This window comes from Equus quagga, chromosome 12, assembly GCF_021613505.1.
Source record: "Equus quagga isolate Etosha38 chromosome 12, UCLA_HA_Equagga_1.0, whole genome shotgun sequence".
NCBI lineage: Eukaryota > Metazoa > Chordata > Mammalia > Perissodactyla > Equidae > Equus > Equus quagga.
Genome location: NC_060278.1, coordinates 81,750,852 through 81,773,531, shown reverse-complemented (window position 1 = coordinate 81,773,531; position 22,680 = coordinate 81,750,852). Strand labels below are relative to the sequence as shown.

The 22,680-nt window shown below is 46.6% G+C and overlaps 1 protein-coding gene across 5 annotated transcripts in view; it reads left to right on the top strand.

The window, feature by feature from the left end:
• Positions 1-20,514, top strand: part of PTPRA (protein tyrosine phosphatase receptor type A) — a 171,102-nt gene extending 150,588 nt beyond the window's left edge. For all 5 annotated transcript variants that reach the window (XM_046678499.1, XM_046678498.1, XM_046678497.1 and 2 more), the window contains 13 exons: positions 139-175; positions 4,206-4,303; positions 5,478-5,597; positions 6,342-6,508; positions 6,999-7,134; positions 7,813-7,962; positions 9,116-9,209; positions 9,506-9,582; positions 10,074-10,208; positions 14,314-14,439; positions 14,518-14,669; positions 19,263-19,398; positions 20,218-20,514. In XM_046678499.1, coding sequence (XP_046534455.1) covers positions 139-175; positions 4,206-4,303; positions 5,478-5,597; positions 6,342-6,508; positions 6,999-7,134; positions 7,813-7,962; positions 9,116-9,209; positions 9,506-9,582; positions 10,074-10,208; positions 14,314-14,439; positions 14,518-14,669; positions 19,263-19,398; positions 20,218-20,292 — 1,503 coding nt within the window. In that variant the 3' untranslated portion in view covers positions 20,293-20,514. The remainder of the gene's footprint in view (positions 1-138; positions 176-4,205; positions 4,304-5,477; positions 5,598-6,341; positions 6,509-6,998; positions 7,135-7,812; positions 7,963-9,115; positions 9,210-9,505; positions 9,583-10,073; positions 10,209-14,313; positions 14,440-14,517; positions 14,670-19,262; positions 19,399-20,217) is intronic.
• Positions 20,515-22,680: the final 2,166 nt, after the last annotated feature.

Genomic DNA, 22,680 nt, shown 5'->3' with positions numbered 1-22,680 from the left:
TCCTTGTTAATTTCCTGGATCTTTTACAAGAGAGGCTTTGTTAATTGGTTGGGAGTCTGGAGAATTTCATTCCAATCCATTTTTGGTTTTCACTTTGTTTTTCTCCCCAACTCCCCCCTGCCTTCTTCCCCAACCCAGGGCTACCAGGAAAAGAACAAATTCATTGCTGCACAAGGTAAAGTAATGATAATTTTTTACTCTTGGGCTTAACTATGAGCTCATGGTGGATTTGGGTTTTTCTTCCAAATGCTAAACAGATTAATCAGAAGGTAGTAGTTTTTCTGCACTTATTACCCCTTGAAAGAAATGTAGTCCAGCTTGCAGTTTTATAACTAAGTGCCTTCATCTTGATGACTTAGTAGCTAGGGATCCTTTAAAAGAAGTCCTTTTATATATGTGCATTAAAAAGACTGGAGAAGGACATACACACAAAACACAGTCTTATGAGGCCCTCTGTCTTTGGGGCCCTTTGGGAATATTAGGTTCAAGCCAGGCTACTCAAGTTTGGATTCAGTCTCCAGAGAGGATTGGCCACCTCACAGGGTACAGGCTGGCTCATCTCCTCCCCCTACCCATGGGCCTGAGCTCCACTGTTATTTATAGATAAGTGGCCTAGGAACCCTCAGAGCAGGGGCCTAGTGCCGTGGTCCTGCACATTGCTCTGCACGCATTTCCCTAGACCAAAGTTCTGACCAGCAAAATTATCTTGATGTTTGCAGCATTAAAAAGTAATTGACGTTGGGGCCAGCCCGGTAGCATAGACGTTAAGTTCGCACTCTCCGCTTCGGTGGCCTGGGGTTTGCCATTTCGGATCCTGATGCGGACCTACACACCACTTATCAAGCCATGCTGTGGCAGCATCCCACGTATAATATAGAGGAAAATGGGCACAGATGTTAGCTCAGGGCCAATCTTCCTCAGCAAAAAGAGGAGGATTGGCGGTGGATGTTAGCTCAGGGCTAATCTTCCTCAAACAAAAAAAGGAATTGATGTTATTGTGGTCCATCAAAGCCCATTTATTTAGTCACTCAACAAATATTTATTGACCATCTGTTGTGTGCCAGGCACTAGCCTAGGTGATGGGGATATGTAGGGAATAAAACAGGATATGGTCCTGCCTTTTTGGAGCCTTTAGTTGGTAGAGGACAATTTATAGCAAAATTAACAGAAATTTTGGTGAGTAGCTATGCTGTTCAATATGGTAGCCACTAGCCATTCGTGGCTATTTAAAATTAATTTTTAAATTAATTAAAATAAAATTTAAAATTCACTTCCTCAATTATACTAGTTTAATCGTACATTTTAAGGCTCAAGAGCCACACGTGTCTAGAGGCTACTATAGTAGTACAGATATGAAACATTTTCATCATCGCAGAAGGTTCTTTTGGACAGTACTGGGACAGAGATAAAATAGAGAGGTAAAAGAAGGTGGTCAGGAAAAGCCTTAGATCCTCCTGGTCCTAGCAGTCTCCCACTGGGGCCTGGCCATTGCCTACCAGGCCCGGCTTTCCCTTCCCCTGTAGCTGTGAGGCCTTGTTGACACTAAAATATTTATTGAATTAAGGTCACCTGTGACTTCCTGGTGGCCCTTTGCTCAGACTCCCATCCCCTGAAGCCTCTCCACAATACTTCACGCTCCTTAAAACCCTCCTGATACTCAGATACCTTGATTTTTCTCACTTTTCTAAATATTCCTTCACTGGTTCTTATTCTTCTTTCTGCCCCCTAGGTATAGCTTGCCCCCCAGTTTGTGGATGACTACTTCCTTGAAACTCCTTTTTTGTCTTTCATGGCACCATTTCTCTCAGTTCTCCTGCCTCCGCCTGCTCCTCTTTAGTTTCCTTCCCAGGCTTTTTGTTCTGTCTGAACTTAAGTAATGCTAAGGATCCCCAGCATTCTTTGTTGGGCCCCTTCTTTTCTTCTCCTCCTCTGTATTCTCTCTGAGGCCTCATCTAATACCCACCTCTGTTTGACTGGCTGCTGTCTCTCTTGAGCTTCTGAGCCACATTGCCATATGAATTTTGTACTGCTCTACCTGGATACCCCCACAGACTCTTTAGATTCAATGTCAGAAACTGAAACATGACTCTTCCTCAGCCCCTAAACTGCTTTTCCTCCTGTATTGTCTGGCTGTCACCATGACTGGAATGTAATCCACCTAATCACCCAAGCCAGAATGGGGATCATCTAGATCTCCTCCTTTCCCTTGCTCAGAGTATGACTAGTCCTCATTTCTCTCTCCGATGTCTTTCTTCTCTAACACACTGCCTGACTCCCATCCTTTCTTCCAGTTCTCTTGCAGTAGCCTACTGACTGATCCCTCTAGGCCCTACCCTTGCTCCTTGCATTCCTTCCACCAGAATGGCCTTTCTCCCTGTGAAACTTTTATCAGGACTCTCATGAAAGTCCTATAACAATTTTCCATTATCAATAGGACAGGCTTTCCTTAGCCTGGCCTCTACCCCCTTTAGATTCTGATACTTACCAGCTCTGATATCTTTCCAGCTCCCTCTTGTACCAGTCTGTGCACAATGACCTCACTAACTCCTTACCGTCCTGGATGTCTCATGCTCTCGCTTGCTGCCAGCCCCCTGCACCTCTGCCTGAAGTGCCTCTTCTCACTGTGCCCCCTTTATGAACTCCCATCCACCTGGTCTACCCTAACAAATGGCTCAAGTGTCACCTCCTCCAGGAGGTTTTCCCTGACCTTGCCAGGCAATAAAACAGTTTCCACTCTGTACATCTTTCTGGTGTGTGTCCAATTCTATCATTATTTGTTTTTCTTTTTAATACTTATTTTTTTATTTTACTAAAGGGAATACAAAGTTTAAGAAAGTCAAAAGGTATTACAAAGCTAATAAAAACAAAGCTCTCCCCCATTTCCTCTTTTTTTAGTCTAATGCAACCATTTTTATCTGTTGACTTATTCTTATGGTAGATGATAATTTATTTAAACCTCTTACAAACTTCCTCACATTCAATCAGACAGACATGCATAGACATGTCCCTTTTCCTTATTCTCCCAGTAGAGTTAAATCACAATTTGGAGTTAAGATAATATTTATTATTTACATTTTTATTACTATACCAATATTATTCACAGCTAAAGCATATAATATTATATGATTTTTTTGTACAGTTTTTGGTTTTCCTCTTTTCCAAGAGTTAATAATTATCTTTTTTTCTTATTCACTTAGTTTTGAGGTTTTTTGGGGTTTTTTTTCTCCTTTTCTTTCTCCCTGAAGCTCCCCAGTACATAGTTGTATATTCTGGTTGTAGGTCCTTCTGGTTGTGCTATGTGGGATGCCTCCTCAGTGTGGCCTGATGAGTGGTGCCCTGTCTGCACCCAGGATCCGAACCAGCAAAACCCTGAGCCACCAAGTGGAGTCCATGAACTTAACCACTTGGCCACAAGGCCAGCCCCTCACTTAGTTTTTTATGTACCTAAGGCTGATTTTTTTCCCCTAAACTCTTACTAGAAGTATATGTTTCTTCTCAGTGCCTTCAGATACATGAGTTTTAATTTTTTTAAGTTCAATTTTTTATCTTGGGATCCTTCTAGGACCTTCTTTCTTCAGTTCTATTCTGGATTGGTTTCCCTGTAGCCCTCTGGCAGAGTTATCACCTTAGCCTTCCCTTCACCCACACCCTGGGAATTCCATTAGCTTCTCTCCTGTGTTAGATCCCATTTCTTTCTCTCTCTCTGCTCCCTCATTTTTGTTTAGAAATCTTCTACTGGCTTTCTGGAAAAGGCGGTGTAGGAGGTGAATTTTAAATTCCAGCCTAAGCAAGTCACCCAAACTCTTTGTGGCTGATGACACCTACCTCAGAGCATGGTAGGAAGGAGTAAATCAGATATAAAGCACTTATCTCACTGTCTGGCCCATAACGTCAGTATTCAATCAGCAGTCATGATTTCTAATCCTCAACTGTTATATCCTTGGGAGACATTGTTCATGTTATCTTTATATTTTGACAACTTTTTACACCCACTTCACTTTCTGGTGAAGTGCTTGGCACATACATGGTGGATACATGGGAAATGTTCGGTTAGTAGGTGAGTGGATGGATAGACGGACTGGATATTTAGCTGAGGACATGTGGGCCCAGGCTTCCAAAAGTCAGGAATAAATGTTCCCAGTTTCCCCAGCATCTTTCTTCACCTTAGTGTTTATTCTCTTCATCTTTGCTATTGGCTACTTTAGGACCAAAAGAAGAAACAGTGAATGATTTCTGGAGGATGATCTGGGAACAAAACACAGCCACCATTGTCATGGTGACCAACCTGAAGGAGAGAAAGGAGGTGAGTGGAGAAATTAGATTGGTGGGCCCCTGATACACACATGACCAGCAGAGGGACTGCTCTGCTGGAGGTCTCTGTTGGAACCTGTGCTATCCACCCTTTCTGGCTCCTCTGCCAGTCATTCATCCAGACAGAACCCCAGCCAGTATGCCTACCAGACTTTCCTATGGCCTGGAAGCCTCCAGTGAACCTCAGAGGTGTGTGTAGGGTATGTTTCTTGTGTCTAGTAGTCAAACAGCTCACCCTGGTTCCCGAACAACGTGGAAGAAAAAATTGAGCCATTAGCCAAGGAAAGGCCCCAGAGTGGCTTTTCTCCCCTGGCTTCTCTAGTTTCTCATTCCCTTGATTTCCTGACCCTTCTCCTGAGTCAGCAGAGGGAGCTATATGAACTGAGACCCTGAGGAATGCAAAGGAATCTGAGGCCGTGGCCTTATCTTGCAGGCAGCTTTCTGACTGGTCCTTTTCTTCTTGTGGCTGCCAAGTCCATACCTGGCCAGCGCCATCACTGGGCCACAGCCAGCACCAGTCTTGAGTCCTGGATCAAGCCCCAGAGAGAAATCCCCGTTCAAGAGTCTTTCTCCAGATGGCCCTTAGCGTCACCTTGATCCCCACACTGGGGTGTTGGGTGTGTCGAGCAGCACCTCCACAGTGCTTAGGAGGGAGAGCACTAAGGCTGGGCTTTAGGTTTGTTTTCTCCAGCTGGGCCTCTGGCTTTTGGAAGCTGTCCAAGGCCTAGGCACCAGAGAAGACCTTGAGCTTCTCATGGCAGGCTTACAATCAGCATCAGTCCACCCTGGTGACTCCTCATAACGAGTTCCTAGTTCTAGAGCATCAGATAGGCTTGCCCCTGGAATATTGTGAAAGTGCAGATTTTGCTGGTAAAATGGCTTCCAGTTTGCCCTGAACTGAGGGAATAGGGGTGGGAAAGAGTGAGAAGTATGGGGTTGGAACCATGCGTAAGTTAAGAGACTGTGCTAAACAGGATGGAAGCTGAGGAACTTGAAGAAAGAACAGTTAAAATAAATAAGTCTACAGTAGACTGAGGTAAGAGAAGAGGCCACAGAGCTTTCTGGGACTTCAGTCTGGACTTTTGTGGTCTTTTCCTTTCAGGCCCTTTGCATTTGCAGGGGGCTAGAGGTCTGAGGTCAGGGGATGAGTGTCTGTTCCTTTCCAGTGCAAGTGTGCCCAGTACTGGCCAGACCAAGGCTGCTGGACCTATGGGAATATCCGTGTGTCAGTAGAGGATGTGACCGTCCTGGTGGACTACACCGTGCGAAAGTTCTGCATTCAGCAGGTACTATTTCCTACCTCCTTTCTCAGTTCTCATTTAGGATCTGCTGACCATTAAGAGGGTGGCACAGGCTGTGTCATCACCTCTCTTACTCAGGGTGGTCAGGAATCGCGGAGTGGGTGGTACATTTGGACTCTGAAATCACAGATCTGGGTTCCCAGGGAACTTCTTTATCAAAGCTAAGAGAGGAGCGTTTCCATGACTGGGAGAAAAAGTATTATTGAGATAGTGTTTGATCATCTTGGGTATGAACCACGTACATCGGGAAGTGGTGTAATTTTCTGAGTACTTGACTCACCTCTCCTCATTTCTTATGCCAAGGGCTCCTGACATCAAGGTTGTGGTGGGCCCTGTCCTAGCTCTCCAGAGTGACCCTGGAGGCTTGAGCAAAGGTTGCTTTCAGCTGAGGGGCATGTGGTGCTGTGAAAAGGGGGTTTACCAAGAGTCAGGAGACTCTGCATTTTAGTTCTGACCTTGCCGTTTACTAGTTCTGGGACCTTGATCAGGTCATTTAACTTCCCTGAGTTTTACGTTCCATATCAATAGGCTGAGAATAGTAGTAACAGCCCTGCCTACCCCATAGGGTTCCTGGGAATATTCTCTGTCCATGGTTAACCTTCCTTGGGTATATTCTCACTTCCCCATTATCACTGACAATCACAGCTGGCCCCAGCCCCTAAGCCTCACCCTCCTTCCCCTGGTGCTACCCCAGGGTATTAGGACCAACACAGTCTCCTCACTTCACAGGTCGGCGACGTGACCAACAGAAAGCCACAGCGCCTCATCACTCAGTTCCACTTTACCAGCTGGCCAGATTTTGGGGTACCTTTCACCCCGATTGGCATGCTCAAGTTCCTCAAGAAGGTGAAGGCCTGTAACCCTCAGTATGCAGGGGCCATCGTGGTCCACTGCAGGTCAGTATGGCCTGACCCTTGGCTCCTCACTCATATCACATTCTGCTCCCATGGCCAGAGCAGGGCAAAGTGCAGAGGCCCTGGCTGAGGAGGCTGGCACAGAGCAGATGAGCTGTTGGGGCCCTGGGGCAGCAGCCAGAGAGATTCCTCAAGTTTTCGTGCTGGGTGGAGAGCACTTGAGGAAAGAGGGAAGGCAGTCCTCCAAGATTGGGGGTGGGGAGACTACTGCTATGCTTGGTTAAGTGCTGCCTCATGTACTTGGAGCCCTCAGACCCTTCCAAGCGTCAAGGTTTCCTGGTCCTGATAGCTAGAGGTAAGGAGTGCAGGGTGCAGTGAGGTTGTTGGTTCCATGAGAGTCCTAGCTCTACCCCATTCAGAATCTAGAATTTAGAGGCTTGAAGAAAGAGCCCTAGCCTGTGCTGCCCCCTCCCTGTATGTTCCCACAAGGAATGCTCACTATCCTGGTAACACCCCTGCTCTCTGGCTACAGTGCAGGTGTAGGGCGCACAGGTACCTTTGTCGTCATTGATGCCATGCTGGACATGATGCATACAGAACGGAAGGTGGACGTTTATGGCTTTGTGAGCCGCATCCGAGCACAGCGCTGCCAGATGGTGCAAACAGATGTGAGTGATTTGTGGGTGGAGTGAGGGTGGGGGCATTCCAGGATCAAAACATCTACCAGCCTTGTGGATTACTCAGCCTCCCAGGTTATTGTAAGTGATCATCATACAGTGTGGTGAAGGGTCCTTATAAATTATGTATTGAAAGGAACATGGAACACAGAGGAGGTTGTGCCCAGGGGAATTGGGAAGACAGAGCAAGTGTCGTTTGCACTGGGCTCTAAGGAGAAGGAACAGGTCTTGAGGGAAGCAGTGCCCACAGCATTGTGATGCAGCTCAGCTGTGTTTGGAAGCATCAATGAGATCAGCTCTGTGGTTAGGGCACAGGATTCAAAGGGCTCAGCATTGGGAAGGAGGATGGCACAGGTTTTGTGTGTCACCAGATTTTGATGGCCCCTTCAGGCTATCGAATCTTTACTCTTGGAATGAGCAGGAGTTGGATTTGTTCTTCTCTCCAGGAGGGTGCCATGGTAGGACCCTCCTTCCCCAGTTAAGCACCCCCAGAGGGACTCATGCATTTCAAGTTCTGCCTCACTGAATTGGGACAACAAGAGCAAATCATTTTATCCCTGCTAGGATCAAAGAAGTGGACTGGAGTGAAATGGGAGTGGGAGTGGGAGAGGGTGCTCTTGCACCACAAGAACCATGTTGTGTGTAACTGGGAACTCATCTGTGTTTCAGATGCAGTACGTCTTCATATACCAAGCCCTTCTGGAGCATTATCTCTATGGAGATACAGAATTGGAAGTGACCTCTCTAGAAACACATCTGCAGAAAATTTACAATAAAATCCCCGGGACCAGCAACAATGGATTAGAGGAGGAGTTTAAGGTGAGTTGGAGCTGAACCACCTCTTTCAGAAGGAAGGATCCCTATGATCTGGTGCATGTGGGATATTTGACTCCAACAAATGGTGAGTCCCCTTGCTAGGAATGTGGGTGGTTAAAGAGTTCGGTCTCTGGCCTTTGACTCATACCCTAGTCGTTCTCAACCCATCCTGCATGTTAGAATCACTGGAATTGTGTTTAGGGGGAAAAAAATAGTCAGTGGTACTTTTTCTAGTTTCCCAGCTCCTCCCTACCACCCCCTCAGGTGATTATAATGTACAGCAAAAGCATACTTCTATAAAGGGCCAGATAATAAATATTTTCAACTTTGCAGGCCATGCAGTCTCTGTTGCAGCTACTTAACACTGCGGTTGTAGCACAAAAGTAGCTATAGCCACTAAGTAAACAAATGAGCATGGCTGTGTTTCCATAAAACTTTATTTCCGGGCAGCAGGCCCATGTATTTGGCCCATGGACCATAGATTGCTGACCCCTAAGGAATATGTCACACTGTCATCGATAAAAGTACTCCCAGAAGCCAGAGAGTCTGGGATGGGATGGGGAAGACCACATTCCTTAAAGCACTCCTTCTCAGGCTATAACATGCAGACAGATTACCTCAGAAACCTGTTACAATGCAGGTTCTGATTCAGCAGGTCTAAGTTGGGGCCTCAGAGTCTGAATTTCTAACAAGATGTGGCTGATGCTGCTGGTTTATGGTCTACACTTTGAGTAGCAAAGATTGAGAAGGAACCTCAGAATCGGGAAAGGAGGATATACATTTGAATAAGGTTTTCTGAAGAGTCTGAGATAGCCTCTGGAGGTAAAACAGCAGGGAGAAAGGGAAGGAGGGCACACTCCCTCCTGTGGGGCTGGGATCCTTGCTCCAGGATCATAAAGTTCTAGTCCAAGGGAATCCCAGAAGGGTCCACGGGAGCCCAGAAGGCAGTGTTTTCCCAAACACTCTCTTGGCTTGTTGACTGAACTTAAAGACAGAAGAAACAGTGTTTTGACATGTAGAAATGGAGGTCAGGGCTCTGGTAAGAAGAGCATTGTGCAGCCAATGTGACCTGGAGATGCAAGTCCAGTGACAGGCATAACCTTGTCAAATTCAGTTATTGGGATCAGTAATGTTTCCCCTCCCCTTCCCAATTTAGAAGTTAACATCAATCAAAATCCAGAATGACAAGATGCGGACTGGAAACCTCCCAGCCAACATGAAGAAGAACCGGGTTTTACAGATCATTCCATGTAAGAGTCCTCTCTCCACCCAAAAGCCTTAGTACCCCATTCCCCCTTTCCCTTCACCCCTTCCACTTCTCAGTTACTAGGTAATGATCGGCTTGGAGACAAGAATTATCACATTGCCTCTTGTTGCTCCCAGTTCTTTAGTGGCTTCTGGAAATAAAAGAGCATGAAGGCTAAAGTCTTTCTTCCTGGGCTAGGAACAGGCATGTTGTTGCCCAGCTGGGATCTGCCCAGGGCCTGGGGTGGGGAGGAGAGGACAAGTGATGTTGGGGAGCCACAAGCCACTGTCCTTCCTGCAGATGAATTCAACAGAGTGATCATTCCAGTTAAGAGGGGTGAGGAGAATACAGACTACGTGAACGCATCCTTCATTGATGTAAGTGGTGGCTTTGTCCCCAGAGCTCCCAGCACACCATGGAGAGTCAGCTGGGCCTTGCAGTGTGCCCTTCCAGTGCTTGGGAGGATTGTTTTTGAGTCAGTCATCAAATACAGAACTGATACCCACCTACCCACCCTGTGCACTCAGTCTGTCAGGCCCCAGAGAGCAGAAGGTGGGGGAAACAGGGCATGCACTAGGGTAATAGCTGGAGGAAAAGATTCACAACACAAACCTCAACCAAAGGTTGAAAACACGAACCTCTGATCCTTCCCCTTCCTGCTCTCTTCCTCCTAGCCCAGGCCCCCCTTCCCTCGCCCTCATCAAAAGAGACCATCGTGTCATAGGGTTTGGTCCTTGGCCAAAGGGGCACTCTGCCTGGGATGAGTTTGCCTCCAAGCAGCCACCATCCCTTCCCAGTGGCCTGTCTTCTCTGCTAGCCCCTCCCTGATCAAACCACCTCACTCCTACCATTGGCCTGGACTGTACAGGGCTACCGGCAGAAGGACTCATACATCGCCAGCCAGGGCCCTCTTCTCCACACAATTGAGGACTTTTGGCGAATGATCTGGGAGTGGAAATCCTGCTCTATCGTGATGCTAACAGAACTGGAGGAGAGAGGCCAGGTGAGCTGAAAAAGGTCCTGGGCTGTGGGAACCAGAGACTGTGTGAAAAAGGGGTAGAGGGAAGCTGAAAGGTATGTTTGGACTTTTTCTTTCTCTTAAACTATCCAAAGAGCCATTTCCAGGCAGTATTGCACAGCCAGTTGATGTCTGAGCAATTGGTAGCTTTTCTCGGGACTGGAAGAGCAGTGCGGTCTGAGCCTCCATTTGGTTCCCAAATCGTTCACATGCTCATACTTCTCTTGTGAATACAGTTCCCCTGTGCCTAACTTTATGCATACCCTCTCCTCCCCAACTCCGCAGGCAGGACAAGCTAGTGAGATGAGGGATACAGAGCCAGACCAAGGCTCTGATATGGAGCTCCTGTGAGTGTCCCTAAGAAGAGGGTGCCTTCCAACCCAGAGAAATGAACTAGAGACCTGTGGGAAGATGTTGCCTCTTTGCTGATTACATAGCAGAAAACAATAGAATTTGAGAAATAACAACAAAAAAAAGAAATTTGTAAGTTAACATTCAATAACAAGGAAATCTTTTGAAGAAAAAAGCCCTCAAGTCAATTATAGAGTTGTCTGTGAACTGAGAATATACAGGGACCTTCGAGGCCCCCTAAGTCAGCTCCCACTCAGTATAGGAAATCTCATAACACTATTCCTGAGTCAGAGTCTTGCAGCCTCTGCTGAGTACTTTCTATCTCAGGGATTGCTCTTTCTCTGTCCACCTCCCACCCCCACTTCTCTCTCTGTTACTGGGTGGCCCAGCCTGTGTTCAGACAGTGCACCTGAAACAGTCAATGCCTCCCCCTCCTCAAAATGCTTTCTTCCCTTGACTTCCATTATGTCACCCCGTCACTGACCTGGCAGCTCCTTTCATTTCCTTTGTTACCACCTCCTCCTCTGCATGACATGTAATCATTGTCCTAGACTTAACCTTAACCCCCTTTTGTTTTCTTTTGACACACTGTTCCTTGAGGATCTCATCCTGTCCTGTGGCTTTAAATACTATCCGTATGCCAGGGATTCCCAAATCTATGTCTCTAGCCCAGTTACCACCCCACCTTCCCAATTGTGGACTGGTGAATCCACGTACCCACTTGATATCTTCACATAGATGTCTTTTAAGGATCTCAAACTTCACATGGCTCAAATAAAATTTGGTTTCTTCCTTCCCCATATAGTAGTGCACCCCACTCTTACCCATCTTAGTAAATTGTACCACCTTCCACCCAGTTGCTCACGTCAGAAGTCTAGGAGTTACCTTCATTACTCTCCTTTCCTCACTCCCTGCATCCAGTCTGTCAGTGTGACCTGACATATGCTGAGCATATCCCCTTCTCTCCACTGTAACTACTGTCACCCTCATACAAACCATCATCATCTCTCACCTGCATCACCAAAGTAGCCTGGCAACCTGTCTGCCTGCTTCCAATCCCACTCCCTTTTAGTCACTTCTTCACATGGCAGCCAGCAATCTTTTTGAAAATATAAATCTGTGTCACTCCTTGTCTTAAAATCCTCTTTGGGATTCCTGAGATCTTGAGGGAAAATCTACCCCTACACACGATAAGTTTAGAAACTTTTCATGTTGATATCCAGTCCCAAGACTTGATATCCTCTTCCTCTCAGTTTCACTTGCTTATTTTAAATCTCCTAGTTACCATTTTCCCCCGTCCCCATTTGCCCTCCAGATGCTAAGTGGGGCATGGTTTCTGAGATAGGTCACAGCCTCTCCTCCTTGGGAGCAGGATCCCATATTTGTTGTGGCCTTCCATTCCCTTCAGGCCTGGTCTCCAGCTCTGTGCTCTCATGTCTCCATCCTCAGCAGGATCCCAAGGCATTTTTAGCCCTGGGCCACACTGGGTACAGCCACTGCTGGCCCCTACCCAGGATTCCTCAGGCCCATGTTCTGCCTTGTATGGAAGGGGTCCCTGTCCTTTAGCCCAGTGGAGAGTTACCTCAGCAGTTCTCTGAACTGAAGCTGCTCTTGTTGAATATTCCACAGCCTGTGCCTTCTCTGCTAAAACCTTGTCTTCAGCTTAACTCAGCCTTCTGAACTAGTGTTACTTCACTAACAGCTCTTTCTGCCATCTCCCTCCCCACAGTCATGAGAGACACCTCTGGGTACCATTTCCCTCCATTGTTCCCTTTTTCTCTCAAATAGCTGGCTTTGTTTTTAAGTCCAACCTACTCCTCTGTGTTTTTGAGCCTGCACAGAGGGCTGAATTAAATAAACCCTGTAGCCTTCACCTGGCTGAGTAGAATATGTTCCTGCCATCAATCCAGCATCTATAATTGTCTGTGTGGCTTCTCTTTACTTCCTATCATCCCTTAAATCATAACTCTCTAAGGTTCCCAGGCTTGTTTTCTCTCAGCACATCATACCTACTTCCCTACGATAGCTGTGTCACCTTGAGACTCACTCTGCAGTGTTGATGTAACCTCTTGGTTGGTCCCAACCACAGGTAACCACCTTGGGTAGTTGTCCCCATTTGTCTGCCAAAGCAGGCTCCCGATTTGCTTTCACTGTTGACCAACTCCCTGTCCACAGTTTGAAGAGGGGGCTCTCTTGATAGTTCCCCAGCTCTGCCTCTCTGGGACCTCCTTCCCATCTGCCCTTTACTTCTCTGTTATGCCTCTGCCTAAACTAAGAAGATCTAAAATATCTGAAAGCCTTTAAGTATGGGAACATAGTATTGTTTTTTCTTGTCATAGTGTGATTCTAACTCCTACACTCTTTTGCTCTCGAGCCCATTTGGATCTTAATTGTCTAATGGCTTTAAGGCCCCAGTCTTCTGTCCTGCCTGATAAAGGGCCGTGTTGGGAGGGAGCTGTGGTAGCAACCTCACTACACCCTCCAGTGCCTTAAAACCATGCAATCTCTGGGTATGGGAAGCCTTAGTTAGAATTTTTTTTTAAAAGCTGTTCTGGTTGAAGGGAGGGCCCAGAGCCCTGACCCCCAAGACACCCTCAGGGCTCCTAGTGGGCACACGTAGAAAAGCCCTGGTCTGTGGCATTTCCTTGATCCCCTACTTTAATAATCCTTTGTTTTAAAATGAGCTCAGTATCATTTACAAGGGGGATAATGAATGATCACACATATGTAAAGCAAGAAAAGTTACTAAACTGGACTTTTAATAGTGATTTTATTAGACCTAAGAGGCTGTCAGTCATTTTTATTTTTGTACTTTTCTTAATTTCCCCAAATCTTTTCTAATGAACATACAGTACATTTATGGTTGAGTATTTTTAAACTGCCAACAGTGATATCTAAGGTCTTCCCCAAAATGCTCTAAAGAAATAACTATATTTTGTTTTATTTATATATTTATACCCTGGCTTGTTCTGCAGACATTAAAAAATTCATTGATCAGATACTTACTGAGAACCTACCATATGCAGGCAGTGTGCAGATGCTGGGAGTACAAAGATTAAAAGAGGCCGCCTCTGCCCACAGGAGCTGTAGAGGGAATTGAGCCAGGTGCAAGCAGAGATAGACAGTAAACCATCTACTGCTCTCCTGCTCACTAGCAAGGACAGAAATGCGAGTGCTAGCAACTTTAAGGTGTCATTGCAGATACAGAGATAAAGAGGAAAGGATGCTGTGTCCTGGGGTATGGTAATGCACCGTGGCTGGTGGGAATGTCATTGGGTTCAGTTTTTCTGGATTAGCAGTCTGACGTATGTAAGCAACTATAAAATCTGGAAACGCTCTAAGGGAGAGGGGGGAAAAAGGAATTGGAACAAAGACACTCATTCCTCCTCTCCCTCCACCTGCCATTGAGGGTTGGATGCAGCTGTGAGGCAGTGGTCAGAATTCTTCAGAGACCCTGTCAGTGTTGCAAATTAGACTATAAATAAGTAGCAACAAAAGGTTAAGTGATTATCTCTGGTAGTGGAATTAAGTTTTTAAATGTAGATGTCCTGGTGAGGATCAGAAGTTAATTGGAATGATGTTAAGTGATGTAATAACTCTCTGAGTTTTTGATAACTTGAGGATGACGTGTGTCGGCATAAGAGGTGCTGTACTGAGGGAGGGACAGGCTCATGGGGCTGCCCTGCCTCAACTACACATGGTACCCTGAGCCCCTCACCGCTCCCATTTGTCCCTCCAGGAGAAATGTGCCCAGTACTGGCCCTGTGATGGACTGGTATCCTATGGAGACATCACAGTGGAGCTGAAGAAGGAGGAGGAATGTGAGAGCTACACCGTCAGAGACCTCCTGGTCACCAACACCAGGGTAAGATGGCTGGTAGTAGGCTTCTCCCACAGGGAAAGCAGGGTTGCCCCTACCTCTCTGATCTCACTTCCTCCAAAGGAGAACAAGAGCCGGCAGATCCGGCAGTTCCACTTCCACGGCTGGCCTGAAGTGGGCATCCCCAGCGACGGAAAGGGCATGATCAGCATCATCGCAGCCGTGCAGAAGCAGCAGCAGCAGTCAGGGAACCACCCCATCACTGTGCACTGCAGGTACCGCTTGCCTCGGCCCTCAGAGGGGAGAAGGGGGAACTGATCGTGAGGGTATCAGACAGGAAAGCCAGACCAGAGTGGGATGTTAGTGAGCACCTGGCAATCAAGTTTGATGACCAGGATAAGTCCAGATGATAAAAGAGGATCTTGGAGTTTGAACTTAACACTTTAAGTGCTAGGGAACCAATCATATTAAGATATTGGGCAGGGGAGCATTTAGGATGGTGATGGGTACAGGAGAGCAGCAGGGGAGGCTGACAGTGGAAAGACCAGTTGGGTGACATGGGGGTGAGGGCCTGGCCTCCATAAGAAACACAGGAAAAGAGAAAAGGGCAAGTATTTTGAAAGAAAATTAACAAGACTAAGACTTAAGAAAGTTGTGGAAGAGAAGAGGAGTCAAGGGTGTCTCTCAGGTTTGAGACTGGATAACTGGTAATGGCTGGTATCACTGACAGAAGAAAAATGGTAGGAGGACTCATGAGGGGTGTAAATTTTGTTTGAGGCATGTTGTTTGAGATTGCATTTTAGAAAAAAATTTTAGAAAAATTTTACCATGAGTTTGTATTGCTTTTATAATTAGGGGGAAAAAAATGTCTCTTTTAAAAGAGAAGGAAGAATATATTAAAAATTCCTACAAATTGGTTTTGAAAATGAAAAAGGAGCAAAGGAACTTCTAGGAATATATCCAATAAATGTTCTTCAAGTGGCCAAAATGAAATAATTACAGGAATTGAAGCACTGCTTATAATGGTAAAAGACGGTAAATAATCTAAACCTGTATCACTTGGGGCCTGATTCAGTAAGCTGTGATATATCTCGGACTACAGAGCTGCAAAAAATGAACAAGGAATCTGTTCATGTACTCGTATGGAATAATCCTCTAGATTTATTGTTTGGTGGGAAAAGCAATGGGAGACAGAGAAAGAGTGCGTATATATTTATGTTGGTATATGCATAAATTATCTCTGGAAGGACACACAAAGACTTGATGACGTTGGTTGTTTGCCAAGAGGAAAACTGAAGAGTGTAGAAATAGAGCAGGAAGGAGACTTTTCACTGGTTCAGACATTTTTGAAATTCAAACTATGCTAATTTATTACCTTTACAAAAATAAATCATTTAAAAAATGTTTTAAAGAAGAAAGGTGCCAAAATACAGATGGACAGTAAACATGAAAAGATGCTAAACCTTACTAGTAATATGAAAAATGGGAGTAAAAACAATGAAACACGGCTTCTGGCCCATTGGATTAGCAAAATTAAAAGGATTCCTTGGCCTACCAGAATAAACACTTCCTTGCCCACATTTTCTTATCTTCCATGCTTCTCTCTCCCTTGGTCACCCTCTCCTGGCAAACCCCATGTTCTCTAGCTACCCTGCACCATCCAGCTGAATGTGTCTGAAGAAAAGCACCATGTTATAGGCCTCACTTTACATTTCTGACCTCGGACCTCATGGTTGGCCCTTAGTGCTGCCCTGCAGGCCTTTTGCCTCTCCCACTCTTCTGCGCTAGGCCTAGGCAAACTAGGGCCTAAGGCCAAATCCGGCCTGCTACCCGGTTTTGTGTGGGCCTGCATGCTGAGAACTGTTTTTACATTTTTAAATGGTTTTTTAAAAATCAAAAGAAGAATATTTCATGACATGTGAGAGTTAGATGAAATTCAAATTTCAGTGTCTGTATATAAGGTTTTATTGGAATACAGCTATGCCCATTTGTTTATGTATTGGCTGTGGCTGCTCCCATGCTCAAGCAGCAGAGTTGAGACCATATATAGTGCTCTCATCACCTCACACTGCTGTTCAACACATAAGAAGTCACAACTGCACAGTTATAACTCGATTTTGTCTTGTCCCCGCAAAACCTAAGATATTTTCTGTCTGGCCTTTTACAGAAAATCTTGCCAGCCTTTGTCCTAGATGATTAATTCACACTTTCTTTCAAACCTCCAATACCTTTCCCTTCTCATATTTAAGAAATGACCATGTTTTCTTTTTGTCTAAGAAAAGAGAAGCAATCAGAGAGAACTTACACATGCTCCCACCACCACAGCTCCTCATCTACCTGCATTGGTGCTGTGGACCCTGCATCCCCCCTGTTCAGTGGGTGGCTTATTTGATCTCTCTCTGAAGCCAGATACATTAGTCATCTATTGCTGTGTAACCACCATATTACCACAAACTTAGCATCTTAAAACAATACACATGTATCTCACAGTCTCTGTGGTCAGAAGTCTGAGCATGTCTTAGCTGAGTCCTGTGCTTTAGGGTCTCACAAGGCTGCAGTCAGGGTGTTGGCCAGGGCTGAGGTCCTATCTGAGGCTTGACTGGGGAAGGATACACTTCTCAGCTCATTTGGTTGTTGGTAGCATTCAGTTCCTTGTGGGTTGCTGGACTGAAGTTCCTTGCCACATGGACCTTCCTGGCCTGGTTGCTTGGAAGACCAAACCAGCAAAGGAGAGAATATCTCCTTACAAGACAGGCATTATGGTCTCATGTAACATAATCACATACATGTAATGGTGGACATCCCATCACCCTTGCTATATTCTGTTGGTAAGAAGCACATGCCAAGTCTCACCTACACTCCAGGGGAGGGTACACAAGGGCATGAACACTAGGCGGCAGGGATCTTGGGGGCCAAGCTAAAGTCTTTGTGCCACACCCAACTTCCACATGGATACCAGTTCCCCTTTTGTCTCCTCAGGGACCTGACTTCATTATCCTCCATCATCAGGTTCTCCTCCGCATAACTACCATCTGCATACAGACATGCTATAATTTCTCCCATCTTAATATTTTTTTAAAAAACTCTTGCCTCCAATTCCCCTCCAGCTACCCCTCTATTTCTCTGTTTTCTTTAATAGTAAAGTTTCTCAAAAGATTTGTCCATACTAATTCTCCAGTTCTTCTTCTCCCAGCCTCTCTTGAGCCCATTCCAGTTAACCCCACATACACACCCCATTGCAGCTGCCCCTGTGAGGACTATCTGTGACCTCCATATTGCTGAGTCCACCGATCACTTCTCAGTCTCATTATCCTTGGCCTTCATCAGCATTAGACACAGCTGATGACTCACTTCTCTGTGGAATGCTTTCAGCATAGCTTCTCTCCTGGATTTTGTCCTCATTGGCTATTCTTTCTCTGTCTCCTTTGCTGATTCCTCCCCATCTGTGATTTAAGGCCCAGTCCTTGGACCTCTTCTCTGTCAACTGACAGTTACTCCCCTGGGTGCACTCATCCATACTCCTGACTTTAATACCAATTCCCAAATCTTTATCACCATTTCACCCTCTCCCTTAAATTCAAGATTTATATATCCACTTACTTACTCCACAGTTCCACTTGGGCATCTTCAAAAGGGTTCAAATCAGAACTTCTGAGCTTTCTTTCTAAGCCTACTGTTTCTACAGCCTTCCCCAAAACAGAAAGTGGCATTTCAATCAGCCCTTTAACTCAGGTGAGGAGCCTGGGAGCCATCCTGTTCTCTTCTCTTTTTCCCATATATGTACATCTAATGATCTACCTGCAAAATAATTTCAGAATCAAGTGTTTATGACTCCCTCCACCACAGCCCTCTGTCTAAGCCACCATCGCCTCTCCTCAGGAACTCTATTGGCCTCACTGATTTCCCTGCTCCCACCCTTCCCCCTTCAATCTGTTCTCAACACAGGAGCCTGAGAGATCCTTTAAAAACTTCAGTCAGACTACATCACTCCTTTACTCAGAAGTCCAACAGTGGCTTACAAGGCGCAACGTGATCTGAGGGCTCCTTGCCCAGGCCAGGCAGGGGGTACAACAGTGGACTAGCATTCTCCCTGAGCGCTCTGACCCCATCCCTACCATGCCCCTTCCTTTCTCAGATCCAGTTATGCTGACTTCAGCACCTAGACACACTCCTGCCTTGTGCCTGAGATGCTCATTTCCCAGAGAGCCATTGGGCCTTGCCCTCACCTTCTTCAGGTGTCTGTTCATGTGACACCCTATTAGAGAGCCTTCCCTGATCACCCTGTTCACAGTAGCAGCTCTCCCCACCCAGCAGGTACTCAGTAAGGGTCTGGTGAGTGAATCAACTGATGACATTGAATGGGATGGATAGTGTCAAGGTGAGAGTCTGGATTCCTGGTATTATTTAGGAAAAAATGAGAGGCAAGGAAAGGAATCAGCAGACATACACCAATGCAGAAGGGCATGGCTTGTCAAGGATAGGAAAGAGAGGACTAGATGTCCAGCATGAGTGAGCAGGAGGTCAAGGCAACCCAAGCACGTTTGTAGGTGGACAGTGAAGGTTCAGTGCTGAGGGTGGGTGAGTATGAGGTTCTTTGCCACTGTTTCACAGGTGAGTCCATCAGCAAGCAAAGTGGGCCGTGCAGGAAGGGCAGCAGGGGTGCACCTACCTTCCAAGAGCTGTGTGAACATGGGGCTTATGTGGAGAGAAGGAGTTGGGCCTCCTGTCCCCACCCCCAGCAGCTCCATTGGATAACAGACCTTCCCTGGAGCAGCTCCCTCAGCCTTTATCTGCTCATTGCTGCTTCACTCGCCTCCTTGGCACAGAGGGCCGTAGCAGGTGTGGTAAATGTATCTGTTTTCTTACAGTGCGGGTGCAGGACGGACAGGGACCTTCTGTGCCCTCAGCACAGTCCTGGAACGGGTGAAAGCAGAGGGGATTTTGGATGTCTTCCAGACTGTCAAGAGCCTACGGCTGCAGAGGCCACACATGGTCCAGACACTGGTATGCTGCCCCACATATTCGTCCATGCCACCACACCATCTGCATCCCTTCTCTGTCAGGGCCAGTTCAGGGAGGAAGCTCTTCCGAGGGGTCCATCTGGTAGTCAAAGACTGTGTAACCACAGACTCATCCTTCCCCAAGGTGCCCCAGACAGACAGAATGAGCTTTGAGAGGCAGGAGATCAATGAGGGGATAGTCCCACACCAGTAAGAGATGCAAGTGGCCTCTGTGAAGGCTAGAAGGGGCTGCCCAGGTACCTCACAGGGCTCTTCTTTGCTTCTCATGGGTCCTGGGCTGGGGGAGACTCAGGAGTACCTCCTTTCTCAGGCTCCCTGTTAAGAGATCTGACTCCTGACAATCTAGATGACAAGTAAGTACTGAGTATGGGGACAGACATCCAAAAAGGTTCCTGAACCCCATGAAGTTGGCACTGTCTGAAGGGAAAGAAAAGGAAATTTTAAGAGGTTTGGGAGTTGATGAGGCTTTGAGAAATGAGACACCTCCAGGCTGGCAGCCATGGTGAAGGTGTGGTCCACACAGAGCCATCTTCCCAGTCTTCCAGCCCAGCGTGCTCACCCCTGACCTCTGCAGGCCTAGGACCATCATCTTCATGTCTGGTCACCGCTATCTATAGAAAATTGGGTGCACTCAGCCGAGGAGTGCTGTCAGAACTCTGGTGGGCAGATCAGGGCTCTGGGGGAAGTCCAAAAACATTCATTTCCTCTCAATTTTCTATTTAAGAAAAGCGAGTCTGTCAGTAACTGCAGGTACTTTGTTCCCTACAGTAACTCTGGCTTTCCCCCTTCTTTCCCTCTCCAGGAACAGTATGAGTTCTGCTACAAGGTGGTACAGGAATATATTGACGCGTTCTCAGATTATGCCAACTTCAAGTAAGAGGCGAGGAGGCCCCGTGGACAGAATTGCCTTTAATATTTTGTAATATTCTGTTTTGTTAATATACCCAAAATTGTGTATATATCTTATAACTGTTTTAGAAATTGGTACATAGGCTTCTATTACATATTAGGTGGAGATTTTATATGTAAATGTGTTAGCACTGATAGTCCTTTTTCCAATGTTTTATTGGGGAATTAAATAGTGTGATGTTTGGATTGATATCGTGAAATCCTCTGCCTGGAAATTGGGCTGTACTGTTCTTTGGTTTATACGTCTTTTCCTAAAGAAGAAAAAGCTACCATTCCAGGTAGCTTGGCATCAACCTAGAAAAAAAAGCACAAAGTTCTCAGAGCTGTTGAGGAGATTGGTTGTCCCAGTGCCCCTGTTCAGGCCACTGTTCCCTCCATGCTCTGTAAATAATCTCCCTCCTCTCCTCCCCTGCCCCCTTCTCCCACCACCCACATCCCACCATGGGGAGTAAAGGAACCAGGGCATTATCTCTGCCACCACACTAGGGATTATCAGGTAATAAAGCTTTGACTCCCAGAGGAAACGTCTCTCCCTTTGTCTGGGGTAGGGCAGCTAGACCAGCACTGGGGCTCTTCTAGGCCATTCCTGGCCCTGCTGTTCCTATTCTGTCTCAGCTGGCCACAGAGAGGCCATAGTCCTCCTGACTCCTCCTTTCCAACAAGTGCTGCCCCTCTGGCTCTTCGCTAGTTGCCAGGACCCTCCCTTCACTCCTAGCACATCTTTGGTGCAGTGGTCCCAGCCAGCCTCACTCCCTGGGAAGATGGCCAGGGTCCTCACTGTTTCCCTAAGTACAAGGGCCTGGAGGAGAGAGGGGTGGCGTGGCTTTGGGGCTGAGGCCAGTCTCACCTCTCCAGTCCTTGGTGCTTTGCTACAAAAGTGTCTGGATTGTGTCACTCTGTCCAGAGTAAGTCTCTATATCTATACTTATTGTGTTAAACAGCTTCCCTTTCCTTTCATATCTGTCCTCATTGCCAGGACTTTTATGTGGAAGTTCCTCAGATCCATAGGCCAGGATGGCGGGAGTCTTAGATTCCAACTTGATTTCAAGCCTGACATGTTGTACAAAAGTGTCTAACTTTTGTATCTTAAATAAGGCAGATGTTCATTTATTTCTCATGTGACAGTATCCAGAGACCTGGTCTCCTCCCATCTCATGGTCCCAGTGTCCCTTAGGATGTTATTCTCATCCTCATGGTTGAAGCCAGGTCACTGTCTTTTCCCATGGAGAAGCAAAAAGAGCATGGAGAGCAAGAACTTCATTTTTAAGGACATGAAGCAAAAGCTGCACTTTTCATTTCCACTCATATCCATTGGCTAAAACCAGCCAAAAGGTGCTGGGAAATGTAGTCTTTAGTTGGGGCACAGCTGGGAGGGTGGGTCTGTCCACTGCCTCCTATCCTGATGAGCAGCTCATCACAGAAACAGGAGAGTAAACTGGTTGCCACGGCTGTCAGTGGAGGGCTGAGAGAGCCTTGTGGCCTGTGGGGTCTTTCTTGGGGAGCAGGAGCAGGCACTGGGCTCCTCAAGGGCTGTCAGGAGTGAGAGGCAGCACCCCAGCCTGGTCTGTAGAGGCAGGCTCAGAGGTCATTGCTGCTGTGCTGCTTGCAGGAGGTGGGACTTGAACTGGACCAGAGGGATGCTGGAATTTAGATGAGTGAAAGGAAAGGTCAAGTGGAGCCACATTACAGAGGGCCTCAGAGGCCAGGCAAACAAAGACACAGTGGCTCCAAGATGGGAGCCAAGTTCTGCACCACATATTCAGAGTGTCTGCAGGAGGCAGGGACGCCACACAGGGCACCTCTGGAAGCTTGCAAGAAGTGAATATGAGTCAGCAGAGGTACTCGGTCCTTCTGTAGGAACCAAGGAACTTCAAGGGGCAATAAATTTAAAAGTCAGTAGTTTTTAAAAGAAGCATGGATAAATTAAGCAAAGACAGAATCAGGAATTTCCTCTGTGTATGTATTATTTTTTTTCCAAGTAATTTTATTGAGATCATGATGGTTTATAATATTGTGTAATTCAGAGTCAGGACTTTCTGATGAGGGGTGCCATGTTTGGGAAGGAGACCCTAGCCCCTTGCAAACTACCTTTTGGTGCCTGTGTGACCAAGTCCAGGCAGATGGAGGAGGGCAGGCCTTGGGTCAGCAAGCCACGCAGTGAACAGGCAGGTGAGCTGTTCCTGTGCTCTGCGCTGCCTCCCCACCTCCCAGCAGGCTGCCTACCTCCCACTGCCAGGGCTGGTATTAACAGCTGCACACCAGCGTGGCCTGGCAGCTTTCTGCTGGAGTCCATGCTGACTTGGCCAGTGGCTGGGCCAATATTGTAAATATCACCTAGTTGCTAAACAGATGTCTT